Source organism: Tenrec ecaudatus, chromosome 2, assembly GCF_050624435.1.
Source record: "Tenrec ecaudatus isolate mTenEca1 chromosome 2, mTenEca1.hap1, whole genome shotgun sequence".
NCBI classification, from domain to species: Eukaryota; Metazoa; Chordata; class Mammalia; order Afrosoricida; family Tenrecidae; genus Tenrec; species Tenrec ecaudatus.
In genome coordinates this window covers 77,444,855-77,463,194 of record NC_134531.1, presented here as the reverse complement: position 1 = coordinate 77,463,194, position 18,340 = coordinate 77,444,855, and the positions used below count along the sequence as shown (strand labels likewise).

Genomic DNA, 18,340 nt, shown 5'->3' with positions numbered 1-18,340 from the left:
GCTACTGTAGTTAGATACCATCCAGTCAGTTCTTCAAGGGAAAAGGACAGATGAAATTCACCTTTACTGTATATTTATTCGGTGGGAGAGAAAACTCTTTCCAAAAGAGTTACGAAAACGGAAACCCAATGGGGGCAATTCTATCCTGTCCAATAGGGTCGCTATGAGTCAGCATCAAGTCAATGGCAGCAAGTTTGGCTTTTGGTTTTGTGCATCTACTAAATGCTATACTGAGCTGTGAGTTTGTATTTTCTTAATTAAATCCTACTCAGCCTACTTTACAGAGGAGAAAGTTGAGACAGACTAGCAAACTTGCTCACTACAAATACGTTAATCAGTGGTGAAACAAACTGAAACTAGGCTTGGTTGATTCCAAAGTATTTAATTTCTTTACTATATGCGTTACCATAAAAACGTGGCAACTAGGAAATTAAGAATAAAGTGACTAGATCTTTTTACTCCTGTAAAGAGTTACAGTCTCAGAAACCCACAAGGGCAGTTACACCCTGTCCTATAGGGACTCGGAGTCAGAGTTATTGCTGTTAGTTGCCATCAAGTTGATCTTGACTCAGCAACCCCATGTGACATATGAAGAGCTATGTAGAACTGCCTAGGGTTTTAGAAATCCTACAGCTCATGTGGTAGCTTTGAACCACCAACTTTTAGGTTAGCAGGCCAAGGCTTATACCAGAGCACCACCAGAACTCCCTCTACAGACGCCTGGATATCAACGTTTCTATCTAAAATTCAGAACACAAAGAATTCTGAACATAGCTTTTACTCACCATCAGTCCACAGCAAGCGCGGCTTTGCAAGTTCACCTCTCAAGAACTATCGCAAGGTCCCTTATGTTGCTCCATAATTTCCCTACTTTCTATCTCAGGAAAAAAGACGAGCCAAATTTGTAGATGATATATACCATAATGACTGAAGAGTAGCTAGTGTATTAGTCAAAATTGACTCGATGGCAGTAGGTTTTAGAAGTACATTACTCTAAGGATCTCTGGTGATGCTTTGGGTTAGCCATGGGGTTCCTAACCATAAGATGAGGTTTTCTGCTCCTGAAAAGACCTACAGTCTCATAAATCCTAGGAAGCAATTCTACTCTGTCCTACAGGATCACCAAGAGTCAGAACAAAAAACTCACTACCATCAAGTCAATTCTAACTCATGGAGACCTTACAGGGCAAGGCACAACTGCCACTGTGGGTTTCTGAGACTATAACTCTTTATGGGAACAGAAAGCCTCATCTTTCTCTAGCAGAGCAGCTGATGGTTTCAAACTGCTGACCTTGAGGTTAGCAGTCGAACAGACAACGCCTACACCATCAAGCTTTCTACTCCGCAATACAGCTTTTATCAGTGTCAGAGATTTAAAAATACTAGACTGAATTGACTCAAAATGAAATTTCTTAAGCTCTTTGATACACATAATATCAAAAATTAAAGGTTGAATTTTGTAATTTTCTATACAACTTAATAGCATCATGTCTTAAAAATCCTTTAAACACTAAACCCCAGTCATTGAGTAGATCCTGACTCATGGAGACCCTACATAGGATTTCCAAGACTCTGAATCTTTAGGGGAGCAGGTAAACTCGGCCTTCTCTAAAATCAGAGTTTAATAAAATTTACAAAGTATAAGAAATGAAATAAATTTATCTTTCACTGAATTTGTCCATTTTGAAACATTAATATTCACATTTATCACTTTCTACATTTAATTTTCCTCCTCCAGGGAAATATCTATTACTTTATATTAGAACAGTGATTCTCAACCTTCCTAATGCTGCGACCCTTTAATACAGTTCCTTATGTTGTGGTGACCCCCCCAACCATAAAATCATTTTAGTTGCTATTTCATAACTGCAATTTTGCTGCTGTTATGAATCAGGCAGCCCCTGTGAAAGGGTTATTTGACCCTCAAAGGGGTTGCAACCCACAGGTTGAGAACCACTATATTAATCATATGTCTAAAAATTAATTAGATGTAATATGCAGTATGTATTTTTTGGAGAAAAAAATCAGGAATAAAGAAAGGGTGGAAATTCATCAGTTTAATAATAGAAATTATTTCAACTTATAAATAACCATATACATAATCATTATTTCAAAACAGCTTCATATTCTGTTTTTAGTAAGGGTAGATACGTAAGCATACACTCCTGCATGCAAGCACGAGCACGCACACGTAAGTACACACACACACACAAACACACACACACACAAGCAATGCAATCCACATCACTTTTGGATGATAAAAATAAGGAACCTGTAGCTTAGAAAAATGAGAACCAGTTTCAAGTATTTCCTTCCCTAAAAATAGTTACCCTTTGATTACAGTTGTCAACTGAAAGAACTGGCACTAAATATCAAAAAATCCTCTGTCTTTGGCTTAATGAGTGGCAATACCTTACCTTCTTAATATGCAAGCAACATAAAAAAAATGAAGTCCCAACAGCACAAGCTTTTAGGGACTCTTTTACAAAAAAATAATACTAAGTTTCCCTAGGTTTATTTTGAAATTAAAAAATTAATGTCAATTTTTGTACATCTTTATGACATACCTTGGTCATCTAGACTAATTTGATAGCAAAAGGAGGTTGGTTTGAATTTTAAAAATACATAACAAATGTAGTCCTATTAATTAATTCAAAGATTCATTTTAAATTATTTTATATTCATTATATTTGAACCCATGCAATCTAGCTTATCATGCTAAAGCTTACCTTTATATTCTGCACCCAATCTCAACATTAAACGCATGGGGAAAACCTTTGCCCAGGGAATCTCTAGTTTCTGGATAAGAATTCCACAAAGAAAAGGATTACTGGGTAACAGGAGATCATCAAGGTTCTGAAAAGTAGGTGTGATAAACAGGAATCCTCCGTGATCTTTGCTACTGAGAAAACTCTCAGTAAAGGTAACATTGTCCATATTTTCTACATATTTTCCTAGAAACAAAATAATTAGTAAATATTTTAAGTTAGTTTTTTTAAAGTCTTCTCAGTTAGACGATCTTATCATAATATACATAAGGGCAATGCAAATTTGTTTTTTCTTTCTCCTTATTTCCACTCTTAAAGAAGCATCTATTGATCACTCTGTGCACAAAGATGAATTGTTACTGGAGAACTCAGGATTATGAACAAAAACGGAAAGTGTTTCCAGCATAGGTACTTAACATTTTTTCATCTTACTGCTTTGGATCAGGCAAATCAAAAACATTCTATCATCTCCTCAATAAAAGCAAAATAAAACATAGGCACACACAATCAACAAGGCATATTTATTTACATTAAAATAATCAAAATGTCTGTGTATAGACTCTGATGACATAAAATGTTATCTTTAAGGAGCTTGGAAATGATATTAAGAACCTTTAAAGAAATCAGCAATCTCATCTCAAAATAAAACTTTAGAAAGTTATCATAGCCAAAAGCATAAATGCCTTTAGTAATTTATCCATTCCCTGGTCTGAAAAGTTCAAAATAAAATGCTGTACCTTTTAGAGCATCCTTATATATGGTGATAAATAGTTTGAAGATGTCCTTAGGAAAAGTATCTTCGTTTGGCAAACATAACAATAGTATAATAATTTCTGCCTGTCCCAAGCCATGCAATCCATTGGTTGTGAAGTACCAATATTTGTCTGAGGAATCTTAAGTGATAAAAGCATAGAACTATAAATGTCAACTTATATTAACAAAAAATACTTCAAATAATTGTCCTCTGCACGACGCACAACTTTTCAAATTCCTATTTTTCCAAAGCTCTCCTCACAATAGCTTTAAGATGAACTGTATAAGGTTAATGTAAAAAAAAAAAAGAGAGAACACACAAAGACATCATTTTTTACATAAAGGATTCTCTTAAGGAATCAAACAACACATAAGTAAAAGATACATACTACACACTAAAAGGTAGTGGTTAAGAATTAGGTTAGTCTCAAAGAGAATGAAAAGCTGATAGATGTTAAAATCGATGATTTACTTCTTTCCTTTTAACTGGGTACTATGACACTAAAAATCATCTTTTATTGCTAATAATCAGGATTCTGGTTTATCCAATTATCAAATATCAAAATAGATCAGTCAATTGTTCCATGAGCATCAAAATACAATTCAGTTATAAGCCCAGGACCTTCACCTCGGACTGACTGGAAGATGATAATAAAAATCCCAAAGCAGCTATTTCAAGTTCAAAGGCATATACATTTACAACATTTCTTTATGGTTCTATCTACTTAAAAAAAACCCAGTATCTGACATTGCTTTCTCTGTTGTCTGTTAAAATCTCATTTGAAGATGTCATTAGTTCCAAAATCCTGGTTACCAATTAGGCAAAGAAAGGTGACTCATTACTTACAAAATACTAACTTGACATTCACGAGTAGATTAGCATTTAAGACAAATGTAACAGGATGTGACCCTTCAGCTTCAAGCAGCGAAATAATCTGCTCATGAGATGGCTGGTCTTCAACTATGGGCACTAAATAATGAAAGCAACATCATAATTATGATAAATACAACTTGCAATGGAAACATACATTAAATGTGCTTACAAAGAAATTATTTCTAAACCCTAACAATGACTAACCAAATTTCAAAACAAAAGCAACCAAGCTTTGTAGACTCGATCAAAACTCTGGACAATTGTTATAGACTTTTTACTTTCCCCGTGTAAAGACATTAGAACTGTAATACACATAAAACCCAAAGCAAACCCATGCTGTCGGGTTGACTGCAACTCACAGAGATGCTACTGGACAGCGCAGAACTGCCCACGGGGTTTCCAAGGCTGTGAAGCCTATAGAGCAGACTGCCATGTCTTCCTGGCACAGAGTAGCTGGTGGGTTCAAACCCACCGTTCGGTTAGCAGCTGATTGCTTAGCCACTGTGCCACCAGGTCTCCTGTATAATGCAAGTAATGAGTCTTGAAAATTTGATAAATAAAAGTGTGTTGACTATACAGTATATTTATACAATTTTACCACCTGTAAAGATTTAAAGCACTATTTTTGTATAGTGGATTTCAGTTGGCTAGTCACGCCAATTATCCTTCCAAAAATGTACCCTCTGTGAAAGTCATCAGATAGCAAAAATTCATATCGACAATCAGGAGGAAAATATGGAAGGCAAAGACTCAGACTTAAGATACTTTTTGCCACTATAGCGACGTTGGTGATATGGTTCTGACTAACGGAACAAAACCCTATCCCTCATTCTCCTCTCCTACTAGTGTTTACATTCAGAGAACATAATCATTTCACGGTGTGGCAGCACAAAGCGTACCATGACAAAGACCTGTCCTGGGAAACCAGCTGAGGTGGGAGCTGGCCACCGTATCTCCAGCTTGAAAAGGACCCTACAGATCACCTGGTTCCTTTTCTTCTTTACTGAAGAAACAGAGCCCAACAAGATTAAACAACATGCATCGAGTCATGCAAAGTAGCAGAATAAAAACCCACTGTCACTGTATTGTTTCTGATCTTTACAGGAACAGACAATTTCCATCTTTTTTTCTGAAGAGAAGCTTGTGGGTTTGAACTACCAATCTTGTAGTTAGCAGACAAATCCAAAAGTGCCTACCAGTTCTCCTTACAAGTAGCAGAATGGGTAACAATTTTTTTACTCTCAGTTCCTACACTCTTCTCATTGGCTATCAATGTGACTTAAAAACAAACCTTCTAATACAGCAGAAACATTTTTCACAGCCAAATGTCTATCAGGTTCCCTATCATACCTTTTAAAATTTTAAAAAACTTTTTTAATGCATTTCATACAAAACCAAAAAATCATGAGCAGTCTTTAAATAAAAAACAAACAAACAAACCACTCTCTCCTACCTGATTCCTTTTCTCTAGATGTCACCAGAAGTGGTGGTAAGCCATGCTCATCAGTAGGTAGAAGACTAATCTTATTGGAAACATACTTATTAATCCAAGACAGTAAATTATAATCTGAAATGCCACCAGCAGGTAAAACACTGTCTACCACGACACCACCAGTAGGACTAGATGGTGGCTTGATTTCCGCAAAAACGTCACTGTCTCGTACAAAAGAACCAGGAGAAGGGAGCCCTTCAGTTCCTGTGTTGATAGGCAGTTTCTCCACAGCCATATCCTGAGGAACAGGTTTTTGAATAACTTCATTTCTTGTATTATCTGCTATCTCATTTGGTTTTTCCTCTGTAGAATGAGCATAATCCACTGTGTTTACCATCTGTAAAATAGAGAATTAAAAAAATCAGTGAAATTAATAATAATGTATAATTTATCAAAGGGTCATGGAGGGGAGGGTAAAAAGAGGAGCCGATACCAAGAGCTGAAATAGAATGTAAATGTTTAGAAAATAATCAGGGCCACATAGGTACAAATATGCTTGATATAATTAATGCATGGATTGTTATAAGAGCTGTAACAGCCCCCAATAAAATGACCTTAAAAAAACCCAATTCATCTTTATGTAAAATCTTCATGTACATAAATAGCGGCACAATCCCTTTCAATAAAATAAAAACCAAAATGGGCTCACACATTTTTCTGATGTACAATATCCCAAGACACAAAACCACTTTACTTCTTTTAATTTCAAAAGTATGAGTAAGGTATTTTACTTTTAGCTTTGCAAGACACTGGAGGAGAAACTAATGACAAAGTGAAAAGTTTAAAAAAAAATTTTTTAAATAAAAAATGAGGCAAGGGAAACTCAGGACCCTGTACCATATCATACAACAAGCAAAAAAGTTTAGCTCAATCCAAGGCTCTCCTTGTAACCGTCAACAAAGTTTGGGCAGGGAGGGTGGGAGGCAAGCAGGGCGTTAGATGTATCCTGCGACAGCAGCCACCTGGAGTGAACCACACATCACGTCTGTCTCAGTAAAGCCCCTTTTAGACGGCTCAAGTCGGAATGAACAGTAAATGAGAATCATCTGTGAACTCAAATCATACTTACTGTCCCATTTAAAACTTTCATTTTGTTAAAATATCACATCCTCACACATGAAATGCCTTAGCATTGTGCCTTCAGTGATTGTGGCTACTTATAAAATCTACCTCAAGCATGTTGACAGACAAGCAATTTCCATCTACTTAGTATGCAAGCTGCAATAGTTTGCCTAATTTTGTATACTTAAGATGAGCCATGTGACTAACATACAGTAGGTAACTCAACAGACGCACTGCCGTCAAGTCGATTCTGACTCATAGTGACCATAGGTAGGATGTCTAAGATAAGATGACAGAGCATTATGGAGGCAGAGAGCCTCATTTTCCTACAATGGAGCAGCTGGTGGGTTTGATCACCAAAACTGTGGTTAGCAGCCCAACATCCAGCCCACAGCATCATCAGGACTCCTTAGGTACCCAACACCAATGTTTAATGAATGAAAACATTATTAATTCACACATTAATACTTGCCTCTGAGTACTTTGATATTTTACAATGAGTGTTCTTAGTGAGCTGTGTCTGTACACTGGGTATCTTCAATTTAACACTTGCCCTCTTATATAAATATGAACATAAATGCCACCAGATAATTCCCAGTATGCATGAAAGCACTAAACAAAAGTTTGTCTAAACTCAATAATGAAATCCTAGTGGTTCCCAAAACATGGGCATCTAGGGACTCTAGGTCTCTTCCAGAGTCACTGAATAACTTTGTCTTCATATAATTTAACCAAATAATAAGCAGCACATAAGAAAATATATTTGTCCTCTATTAAACTAGACCCTGAAGAAATCTATAAAAATGGAAAGCAATGCCACTCTTCCCAATAAAATTCCTTTGAAGAATATTATTTTTCATAAAAATAGTTTTTGTTAACCTAACTAGTTTATGACTTTTAAAACTAGTTTCTAAAATTTTCTCCATTTTAAATTTAAAAGAATAATTATCAATAGTCATAACCCAAGGGAGTCCCCAGTAACTGACAAGTATAAAGGGGTCCCGAGACCAAAAAGGTTGAGAACCATTGTCTTCAACTGACATTAAGGTAAAATTGAAAATATATTCATTACATGATTTCAGTTCTTCTTGAGCTCTAAGAGGCTCAAAGCATTATTTTTATAAAAAAAGTACTCCAAAATCAAATTATCATACAAGGAATTATCTACAAAATAAAATTGCATGACTGGGCGATTCTTTAGACTCCTTACCAAGGGCATGTCGGGTAAGAGAGAACTAGAGTCTTCAGGACACCTTTTACTTCCCGATGATAACTTTGTAGTATCTGCAACTTCACCATTGGGCAGTATACCATCTGCAAAGCGTACTCTCTTCTGTTCTTTGGAACACAGTCCTGAAATAAGTTGAAGAGGTCAGTTATTTTAATTTGGCACTACAGCAATTGGGTCAGGAAACGTCTTTAAAAGCTCTGTAAAACTTGCCATGCATGTGGTTGAGTTTTACAACTCTCTTTAACACACACCATTCACACAAACACAAAGAGCAGAAAGCCACAGGTGGCTATGAATGAAATGCCCAATTGGTTATTGCACAGAGGGGGATAACAAATGACAACCTGGAGGATGAGCACTCTTACAGAGCTGTTGCTGTACAGTGGTGAGCCCTGCTTCGGGCAGCAAAGAAGCAAAGATGACATTTTGTCATTCATCCAGTCTGTGGGTAAGTCTTTCTAATTCACACAAAGGCAGCGTATTAGATCAGGGCATCCCTGGGAATGAGGTACTTGGAAAAGGACTGGCCAGGAGAGGTTATGTCTTAATGACAATGGGGCAGATTTAAAGCCTGCATTACTGAAGGAGTCTTTGAGTATGGAGTGGAAAGTGAACACATTTAGGGACTAAGGGGGGGGGGGCGGGTAAAAATGCAGTGGACTGCAGAATGTGGCAGAGATGCAAAGTAAAACATTCAGGAGTGGAAAAGGGCATTAAAAAAACAAGATCATTTATAAATCAGAGGTCATTTCTTATAGTGAATTTACTTAAGAAAAGCAGTGTACCCCTTTTATCCTTATAACGTGGATATTAAACACCACTAATATTTGAAAATTACCATAACCCAAATAACCCAAAGTTGATAGAATATAACTACAAATACCATAATTTTTCCACTTTACATGATCCACAGCAGAAAACTACAAAAATCACGTCCTCCGTATGATTTTACTTATTTATTTTCCCAGATGATTTTAAAACAGTGATCTACCTTTTGGAACATAGCACAGATTAACACTGAAAAATGTCAAAATCATACACGTATTCTTGATTGTGAGTGAACATATGATACTTTTAAAATGTAATAATTTAGATTGTCAATATAAAACAATCTGTAAATATTTTAATGCAAATTTATTCTGATTTAGAGCTATATTACCCAATGTACACAAATAATCCTTTTTCTCAATGACAGTAAGTGGAAAATAGCTACAGAGAAGATAAAAGGGGGGGGGGCATCAAAACTACCTAATAATGATTTCTTTAAAAAAAAAAGATAAAAATGAAGTCTAAAACAATTGTTAGAAGAATCTGCATTAACTGACATTTACTGTTTCCAGCATGTAACAGATGAACAGTTTGTGCTTAAAAATCTGCACCTGCCTTCCTCAAGTTCCTAAACTATGGCAGATAATAAGAAAAAGAGATCCTAGCATTAAAAGAAGATTTTTGAAAGAATGGGAGATGTGCAGCTATTAACCTTCTCTCTCACAGTGAAGCCCACCTTCCACTGCAGTGTCCTTTGAGGGCTGGCTAAGGATTTAGACACTACACTTCCCATACTCCCTTTCTAGCTGTCTCTGTTCAAGTTCTGACAATGGCAGGCACTGGTGGGAGATGAAAAGAGTCTGGTTCCTAGTTTCTGTAGGGATCTTTGCAGCAACAGCAGTACCAGATAAAGCTGCAAGTCCCCTGACCCTGAGGGCTCCTGACACCCACGGTGGACAACGCAAAAGAAAGACTGAAGACGAATCAGTATGTTTGAATTATGGTGCAGGTGAATAAGTAAAGTACCACGGACTGCCAAAAGCACAAAGAAATCTGTCTCGGAATAGGTACGGCCAGAATGCTCCTGAGAGGTAAGGATGGTGAGACGTTGTCTCACACTTTGGCCATGCTGTCAGAAAGAGACCATTCTCTCAAGGCATCGTGTTTGGTAAAGCACAGGGGCAGAGAAAAAGAGTGAAGCCCCTGACAACATGGACTGACAAAGTGGCTACGACAATGGGCTCAAACATAAGAGGATCGCTGAGGAGGGCCCAGGCCCAGACAGTGTTCTGCTGTGCTGTATACTGGGTCACTGAGAGTCAGAACCGACTAATGGCAGCTAACAATGTTACCCATCAGTAAACCAAAATTCGTCCTGCAGTCTAGCGTCAACCCTATTACTGGCCCTCTGACGATTCTGACGTTAGGGCAGCAGCCACCCGCAGGTCTGAAAACCAGGCACCTCCGGAGTTCTTGTACCAGGCCCTATTAAGTTCTCTCTCTCCTTTGGGCCCCTCAGTGCTAAGGGAGGCAGGTGCTTCATGTCATGACTAATTTCTAAGTTACTTCAGCATTTACTCTGTGTTCGTCCAGACGATACAAATATGCATTTGTAACCAAGACCCTGCACTAAAATTTTCTGGCAGCTAGTCTGCTTTCGATTTCCTACCAGATCTTGACTATGTAGATGATCAGTCTTTAGTCTGGGACATAGCATTTTTTTTTCTAGTTACCTTCAGCACATGGTTGTTTAAGTGCTGAGTTTGGTACAGCTGATGGTGAAGAATTACTAGATGTTTGGGTCTCCTGGGTAGCCGGGATGGTGGTAGAGGCATCACAAGAATTCGATTTAAGATTAGAACCAGTTGGACTCATCATCCTCTCAAATGCCTGAGCTATAAAGATGGAGGGGGTGGGGGGTGGGAAGGGAGAGAGATTTAAAATATGTTAAAATAATTATTCTATTTTCCTAGTTGTCACGAGAAAAGAAGACTATCCAAGCAAGAAAAAGAAGCGGCACTCGGCAATGATTAATGTCTGAGTAGCTAGCACAGGCTCCTACTCCAGTCGGCAACCCTCCACCTCAGTGCTGTTGCTCTTAGGCCTGACTCACAGCGGCCCCAATAGAACAAAACACTGCCAACTCCTGCCCTATCTTCACAATCACTGCCATGTTGGAGCACAGTAGATCTGGTGCATGCATCAGTTACCTAGATATTAGATTTGACATGTTTGACCCCTACTACAGAAAATCATACTGGTTGGACAGGACTCTGTTTCTGCCCTTGTGCCCCTAGATCCTATTTCCAGTATGGTTCAGTCATTCTTCTATGGCATAAGGCACTTCACTGTCCCCCTGTTTACTATTCCTTAGCACTTTCTTAACTGGAGTAAAGAGAAAAAAGATTGTTATTACAGTGGTTCAATTTCAACCCACTGCTGACAATTCTGACTCTTAGCAAGCCTACAGGAAAGAGTAGAGCTGCCCCATAGGGTTTCCAAGAGCACCAGGTGAGTTTGAACCATTAACTTTTTCAGTTAAGGATCCAGCATTTTAATCACTGTGCCACCAGGTCCTAAATAATCTGCATTCCCACCACCTTCTGACCTGATGTCTAATTATCATCCCATTTACTCACTATGATCCAGCCACCCAGCCTCCTCATTAACAAGGAAGAACTATCCAGCTCAAGCCTTCATTCTTATTGTTCCCTCTGCCTGGAATATTTTTCCCATATATACACACAACCTTGATCTCACATTTATCAGTCTCTGCTCACTTTTTGTATACTCATATAGCTATGCCCTAACCAATTTATGAAAAACTACTTCTCTTATTACTGGCCTGTTACTATCTTTCTCACACATTGTTCTATTTTCAGTTAGAGTGCTGTTACCTTCAAGCATTTTCTTTACTCACTGTTCATCCCCCACATTGAAATGTTTCACGCAGACAAGAAGTCTACTGTGTTTTCAGCTGGAGCTCCAGAACCTACACCCAGTGGCTGAATAGGGCTGTGTGAGCCTTCATCCAAATAACTGAACTGGTAGCTTCAACACTGTCAACCCCGACCTGCTAAAAATGCTGCCATTGCTACAATTGTCTTCTTCCTCAAACACTGCTAAATGACAAACTTCTTTGTCTGGGCTGCAAGGGCGATTTTGAATTTGTCTCAAACCTCCCTAATGGCATTCATGGGTGTTTCCTTGAAATTCAGAGTCTCAGCATAACTTCCTCATTATCCAAAGTCTCCACTCAAACTCTCTTTCAATCTTTCGTGGAAGGTGCCTCACAAACTTTGAAGCGTCTAGCTCCTCTAATTTTATGTTATTTTCCCATATGCTACTTGAAACCTTACAGCTGACCCTAAAATAAACCTAATATGTACTTCTGGTACATCAGCTCAATGATAAATAGAACCATGAAACCACATGCTATATCAAAATAAAATATATAAAACAAATAAGTTTATAACTTTGTTCCAGAACATTTTCTCTGATCAACCCAAGCTTGATTTTCGCATTTAATTAAATCTCTTTGGTGAAACGTACCCTCTCCCCACTTCAACCCTGACAGCCAATTCTTCTCAGTGCTCAGCCCAAACTCCAATCTGCCAACTGAAAAATGCTGCAAATATTCACGGCTGTTTTGTTTTTAAAGCAGGAGAAATCACTAAGTGGGAGATTGTTCTAACATTTCTGAATTCAGCAGATTCCCTGGTCTAGCAGCACCAGCTGCTGTCTTTTGGGCTATTGAAATACCCTAAGGAAAAACCAAACACATAAATCAACCTCATCATAAACAATGGTGATACTGCAAAACTACAAAAGGTGAATATTCATTCTACTATCCTCCGAGCAGAAGTCAACAGCAGAGTAAGGCAGCTTACCTCAGACTAACAGACTCACATCAGAACTATTTGGGTAACTGTTGAAAAAAGCTATCTTCATTCAAAAGAGAAAAAAAATGATTTTTATTCTCCTGGTTAACTGGAAGTAGTGCCTGAGTTATTACACAGGTCTGGTCTACAAAAATCCCAAGTAACGTTTGCTGGGAATTAAATAATCACCAAATCTTAGAAAATTCCAAGATGACCTTAAAAGAACGTACACTTGAGTCATGGTTTACATAACACGGCATTGTGAGCACTCAAATAAGACCACCTTGACTGCTGATCATGGTAGCTAGGCAAGAAGCCGGAGGAAATGATGGAAACACACCAAAAAATCCTAAAGTTTCAGAGAGTGGGAAAAACAAAACCAAGCATATAAACACATATGTACATAAATATGCAAATCATGTGGCAGTTGTATGAGTTTATCTATAAAATCATAAACATGACTGCCCAGTATTTTATTCCCTATTTAGGTGGGAACTGTGTTTTTGTCTTGTGCTATTTATAGTACTGGATACTATGTATAGGTAGATATTCTACGAAGTTTAGAGTAAGATGATGAGGATAACAGTGATGATGACAAAACCAATGAAATGCAGCATTTAGGGACTTGTACCCGTTAAAAAGTTAATCGACAGTCACTCCAGACACTGACTGCTTCCTTCCAACACTGGCAGTATTAATTGTGAGAGTAGAACAGTAAGAAGAAAAAAACTAAGGCTCATCCCACCTAAGACAGGTAAGTCAAACAATTGTTTGCATGCATACGTTCAATAACTGGAAGAAAATGTGTCAGGTTCATACTCACCTTTACTAATCGTCTCATAGCAGACTACACATACTCTTGCTTCCTTTTCTAGATACTGGAGTTTACATTTCCTATTACAACAGACACCACAGAATACCTGGATGAAAAACAATCGGGCAAATGTGTTCACTTTTCCCCCTTGGACTCATTGTTATTTGTGTAATTTATTTATTTTTAATTATGACAAAAATATATACAACAAAGCATTCTACAATTCAACAACTTCTACATATATGTCAGTTCCATTGATTATACTCTTGGTGTTGTACAACCATTATTGATATCCTTTTCCAAATTATTCTACATAAACTCCATGTGCCCTAAGCAAATACTCTTCCCACCTTCGCCCATGGTAACTATAGGTCAAGTTCATTTTCTTTCTTTTAGTAGATTTCTTGGTATGACATTCACATATAATACACTTCCACAGTTAAAATCATTTTTAAAGAGTTGTATACACATAATCATAATCAGTTCTAATGCTCCCTTCCCTCAAATCTGTTTGTTTTAAACATATTTAAACCTTTTGGAAAGAGGCAGGCAACCCAAACCCTAATTAACAAAATACCATTTCCTTTATGACATAAATAATTTCCTAAATTACCATAACTTGGGGCAGTTATTTATTTTATATTTTCACTTAAAATTTCTGCTACTTAAAACTGTATTTCAGATAAGGATTTCTCTTCAATCATTTCTAGGTGAAATTGATTAAAAAGGGGACAACGCGGTGAGGTTCATAAGTCAAAAACTTTCTGAAGTTATTTTAATTGTTTAAAAATAGAAAGTTGGCATTTTTGCATGATGATTGAGACTGATTTGAAACCAACATCTTGCTGAAAGGCGCTGAATAAAAAACACACTATTATTTCTACAGCTCTCCCTGAGAGTTTACAGACCATGAGCTTAGTCAGAGCTCAGATGCTTCCAACTTCCTGTTCCAGCCTTGTCACTTTTCAGTGCTTCCCTGGACACTGACCACCACACTAACTTCCCTGAACATGGCCTTGACATTATGTATTAGAGGACAAAAGGCCCTGAGCCTGGATTGGGGTGTTACTGGCATATATTTCATAAAAATTAGTAATTAAACAGGTGTTCCTTATTTCCTGGCAAGTAATACCCGTGACAATGTGGTATTTTACTAAAATATCAAGCAATCTGTGAAGTGGCAATGGTCGTATCTATTTCCACTGGTAGGTAGAAAATCACTTACTCTAAACAAACGAGACCTTGCCGTTTTCCTTTTAATTAGCTTATGGGCCATAGATTTCATTGAAATGTCAATTAAAGAACAAAAAGACTTAAAATGTAACTTACTTTCCCACATGCTCTGCAGTGGTGCCTCCGTTTTGTAAAAGTAAATTTGACTTGGCAGTTCATACAGTTTGGAGCTTCTGAATCAGGAACCCAAGGAGGCTGTTTCTGGCCCAAAATCAAGCCTCCTTTGTGTGGTTTCTCAGGTAAAGGAAGTGAGTCTTCGTTTGCAGTTATAAAACTGCATCCAGCTTCAAAATTACTTTCTATGTCAATGTAGTTAGAGTTGAAGCTAACCTGAGGGTCAGCTGTAGAAGCTGTGGTCCCAGTGCTTGGAGCAACGGCACCTGCCTCACTGGGTTCACTTCTGGGAGTATTTGGAACATCTGGCTTATGTGGTTCCTTTGAAGTCCTTGCTCTGGGTGGAAGGTTAAACAACTGTTTAGGTCTGGCTCCTCCCACGTGAACAGATTGATTGTTAATATGAGAGGCTGATAACTCATTTGGACTCTCAGATTTACTGCTAGATAACCCTTGTTCAGTTGGAATTGTGTTTTCCCCTAAAGAAAGACTGCCATTTTCTGCTGTACTTTGCTTGCTGACGGCTCCACAGATCACATCAATGCCAGGATGTTCCCCGGTAGTGCCTGCTTCGGCACTGAAATATGTATTACTGGTGTCGCCACCAACTAGGCCTTTCATGTCCATCGGACTCTTTTGAGATACTGAGTCACTTACATTTTCTTCAAAGGGTTTTATGTTAGTGGTCTGAAGATACTGCTTAGTCAAAAAGGCATCAAGTTCAGCATCACTAATTAATGTGCTGCTTTTCATGCCTTCATCAATATTGAAGTAATCTAAGTCTGGCCCATTGATATCAGTGCTTGAAAAAGGAGGGCCTTCACCGTGATCAGGTGACTCTGGGGCATCAGCAAGGGAAAGCTCCATCACAGGTGCTGCAGCTGCAGGATTGTTGCTATCTGGGTAATTCAAAGATTCCACAGAGGTTCTAATTTGGACAGGATCTACCTTTTCTGCTCTTATTTTTTCAATTACCAGCTCTGGGGGCATGTTTTTACATTTTTCCTGTTTCAAGCGCTCAGTCTCCTGAAAGCATTCCCCAGCGAGAAGAACATTCTTCAGTCTTTCTTCTTGCACAGTCACCACATTGTCTATGCTATCTTTCTGCTCACTGTGAGGTAAACAATCACCACAAGCTTTACTTTCCATTAAGGATCCACACAAAGATCCAGGTACTGGGAGACAGGACAAGGAGAATTGTACATCTTCACTTGAAGTATGGACAGTTGAATGGAAATCGTGAAGTTCATCATTATCTTTAATGTTTAAATTTTTTGAGTTTTCTTTTACAGATTGTTTTATACATAAAGCAACCTTATCTTCTTGAAAAGGAAAGTCAGGTACTCTGACATTTTCCTCTTGTGAATTCGAATCATTTAAACATAAACTTTCATTTTCTGGAAGGGTGCAAGGCAAAGCACTTTTACTACCCACTTCTTTTAAAGATTTGGTGGCAGCTCCGACGGCTGCATCTACCTCCTCTTTTACTGAACACCCATCATCTTTTAGTAACTCACTCGTCTGGTCCTCGAGCTGTAAACTGTCTTTGGCAGCAAAAGTCTGAGAACTTTGTTGAATCAAAGCAGATGGCACGTTAAAGTCAACGGGTTCTAACTGATTAGAGATCTCTTTATCCTTTACATTTTCTGATCCACTGAAGTTACATGCATCTGAAAAAGCTGTGTCTGTTTTCTTGGTCAACTCTTTGGCCCTGCAGATTTCTCTATTTTGTAATTCTGAGTTGGCATCATTCTGTTCCTCTATGACAGGATCACTAACATGATCTGCTGAAAAAACACAAAAAGTCTCTAACACTGAGGACGGATCCAATCCAATCAAAGAATCTACATTAGACTTAAAATCATCAGGCAATGATGTTTTAACCTCTTCTTCACTACCAGTTACATGAACTAAATTACCCATGTCACTTATCAGATCACAGACAGGTTTACCACACCGACCCATGTACAAAGGCTTGCTTTCATCTGAAGTACCACTATCCACAGAAGAAAGAAGATCAAGTCCTGTGACATTTTTTTCACTTTGTACAGAAGTCAGTCCCTCAAGGGTTGTTTCAGTTAGGGCATTCTGATTTGTCTCAGAGGACGTTTCTGATGAGGCGAAAGTATTAATGCATTGTGGATCCTTTGGCAGTGGTGAAGTTAGTTGTGAGGAGGCCAATTCTGAAGAAACTGAACAGTGATTAGAATCATACACATTTTGTGCTTCGTGGAGATAATCTTGTTGATCTAATTAAGAGAGACACACATTATTCAGGAGATGGAAATGAAATAAAATTATGAAGATGTTATATTTTCTAAAGCTTTCAACCTAGGTGGATATCTCTTTACACCAAGTAATACTCTAAAGCTATTTTAAAAAATAATTTTATTGGGGGCTCATACAGCTCTTATCACAATCCCTACATCCATCCATTGTATCCAGCACATTTGTACATATGTTGCCACCATCATTTTCAAAACATTTTCTTTCTACTTGAGCCCTTGGTATCAGTTCCTCATTTCCCCCCTCCCTCCCAAACACTGGATAATTTATAAATTATTATTATTTTTTCATGTCTTACACTGACTGATGTCTCCCTTCACCTACTTTCTGTTGTCTCTCCTCCTGGGAGGGGGTTATATGTAGATCATTGTGATTGGTTCCCCTTTCCCTTCCCATCTTCCCCTTATCTAAAACTTTTTATTGGACTTAAAAATACTTCTGGTTTCTTACTTTTGAATACAGACTCCATAAAGTGGTGTGAATTGTACCAGTAACTCAGTTGCATCATAAAAATCAGACTAAGGAACTGCTGACGGACAATCTAACTTCCTCGGTCAACCAGACAGGAAGCTAGTCCTTTTTCTAACACTAAGAAAATATTATCTGTTGTAGTAATTAAACACCAGTTTTTGCAGAGTTTTCAAGTTGCTTTTAGCTTGTTCATAAATTGGTTTTAAAGACTTCTCTTATATGGAAATTGTACCTACAGAGAAACTTTTGGTTTTCTTATGTCTGCTTCTGGTTATAGATTCCATTCAGTGTAATACACTACTATGGTGAGTGGCAGGAGGGAGGAGGCCAGCAGGCAGGAGGAGGCTGGCAAATGGGAGGAGGGCAACCAGGCATATTTTTGCTGGGCTTGGCGCTCGCCTGGGCATTTCCAGTGGCTGCTGGACCAGCAACCACTTTGCCAGAGTAGTCTCTAGAAATAGAGTTAAGTGTTGGAGGGATCCTGGCAAGATAGCAACCGAGTAGCACACACAGCAAGGACTCCCCAGAGAACAGCGCATGGAGCCACTAAGAGGACTACCACTGCCAGACCACAGGATTTTCAACATAAAGAT

General features: G+C 38.1%; 1 protein-coding gene across 4 annotated transcripts in view; it reads right to left on the bottom strand.

Moving 5' to 3' along the window:
• Positions 1–18,340, bottom strand: part of ZFYVE16 (zinc finger FYVE-type containing 16) — a 62,022-nt gene that overhangs the window by 29,232 nt on the left and 14,450 nt on the right. For 3 of the 4 annotated variants that reach the window (XM_075541220.1, XM_075541221.1, XM_075541222.1), the window contains 8 exons: positions 14,973–17,239; positions 13,653–13,749; positions 10,682–10,843; positions 8,160–8,302; positions 5,849–6,224; positions 4,369–4,491; positions 3,506–3,661; positions 2,730–2,954 (listed from right to left, as the gene is read on the bottom strand). In XM_075541220.1, the coding sequence (XP_075397335.1) occupies positions 2,730–2,954; positions 3,506–3,661; positions 4,369–4,491; positions 5,849–6,224; positions 8,160–8,302; positions 10,682–10,843; positions 13,653–13,749; positions 14,973–17,239 (3,549 nt within the window). The remainder of the gene's footprint in view (positions 1–2,729; positions 2,955–3,505; positions 3,662–4,368; positions 4,492–5,848; positions 6,225–8,159; positions 8,303–10,681; positions 10,844–13,652; positions 13,750–14,972; positions 17,240–18,340) is intronic. The other variant, XM_075541223.1, reaches the window with a different exon arrangement.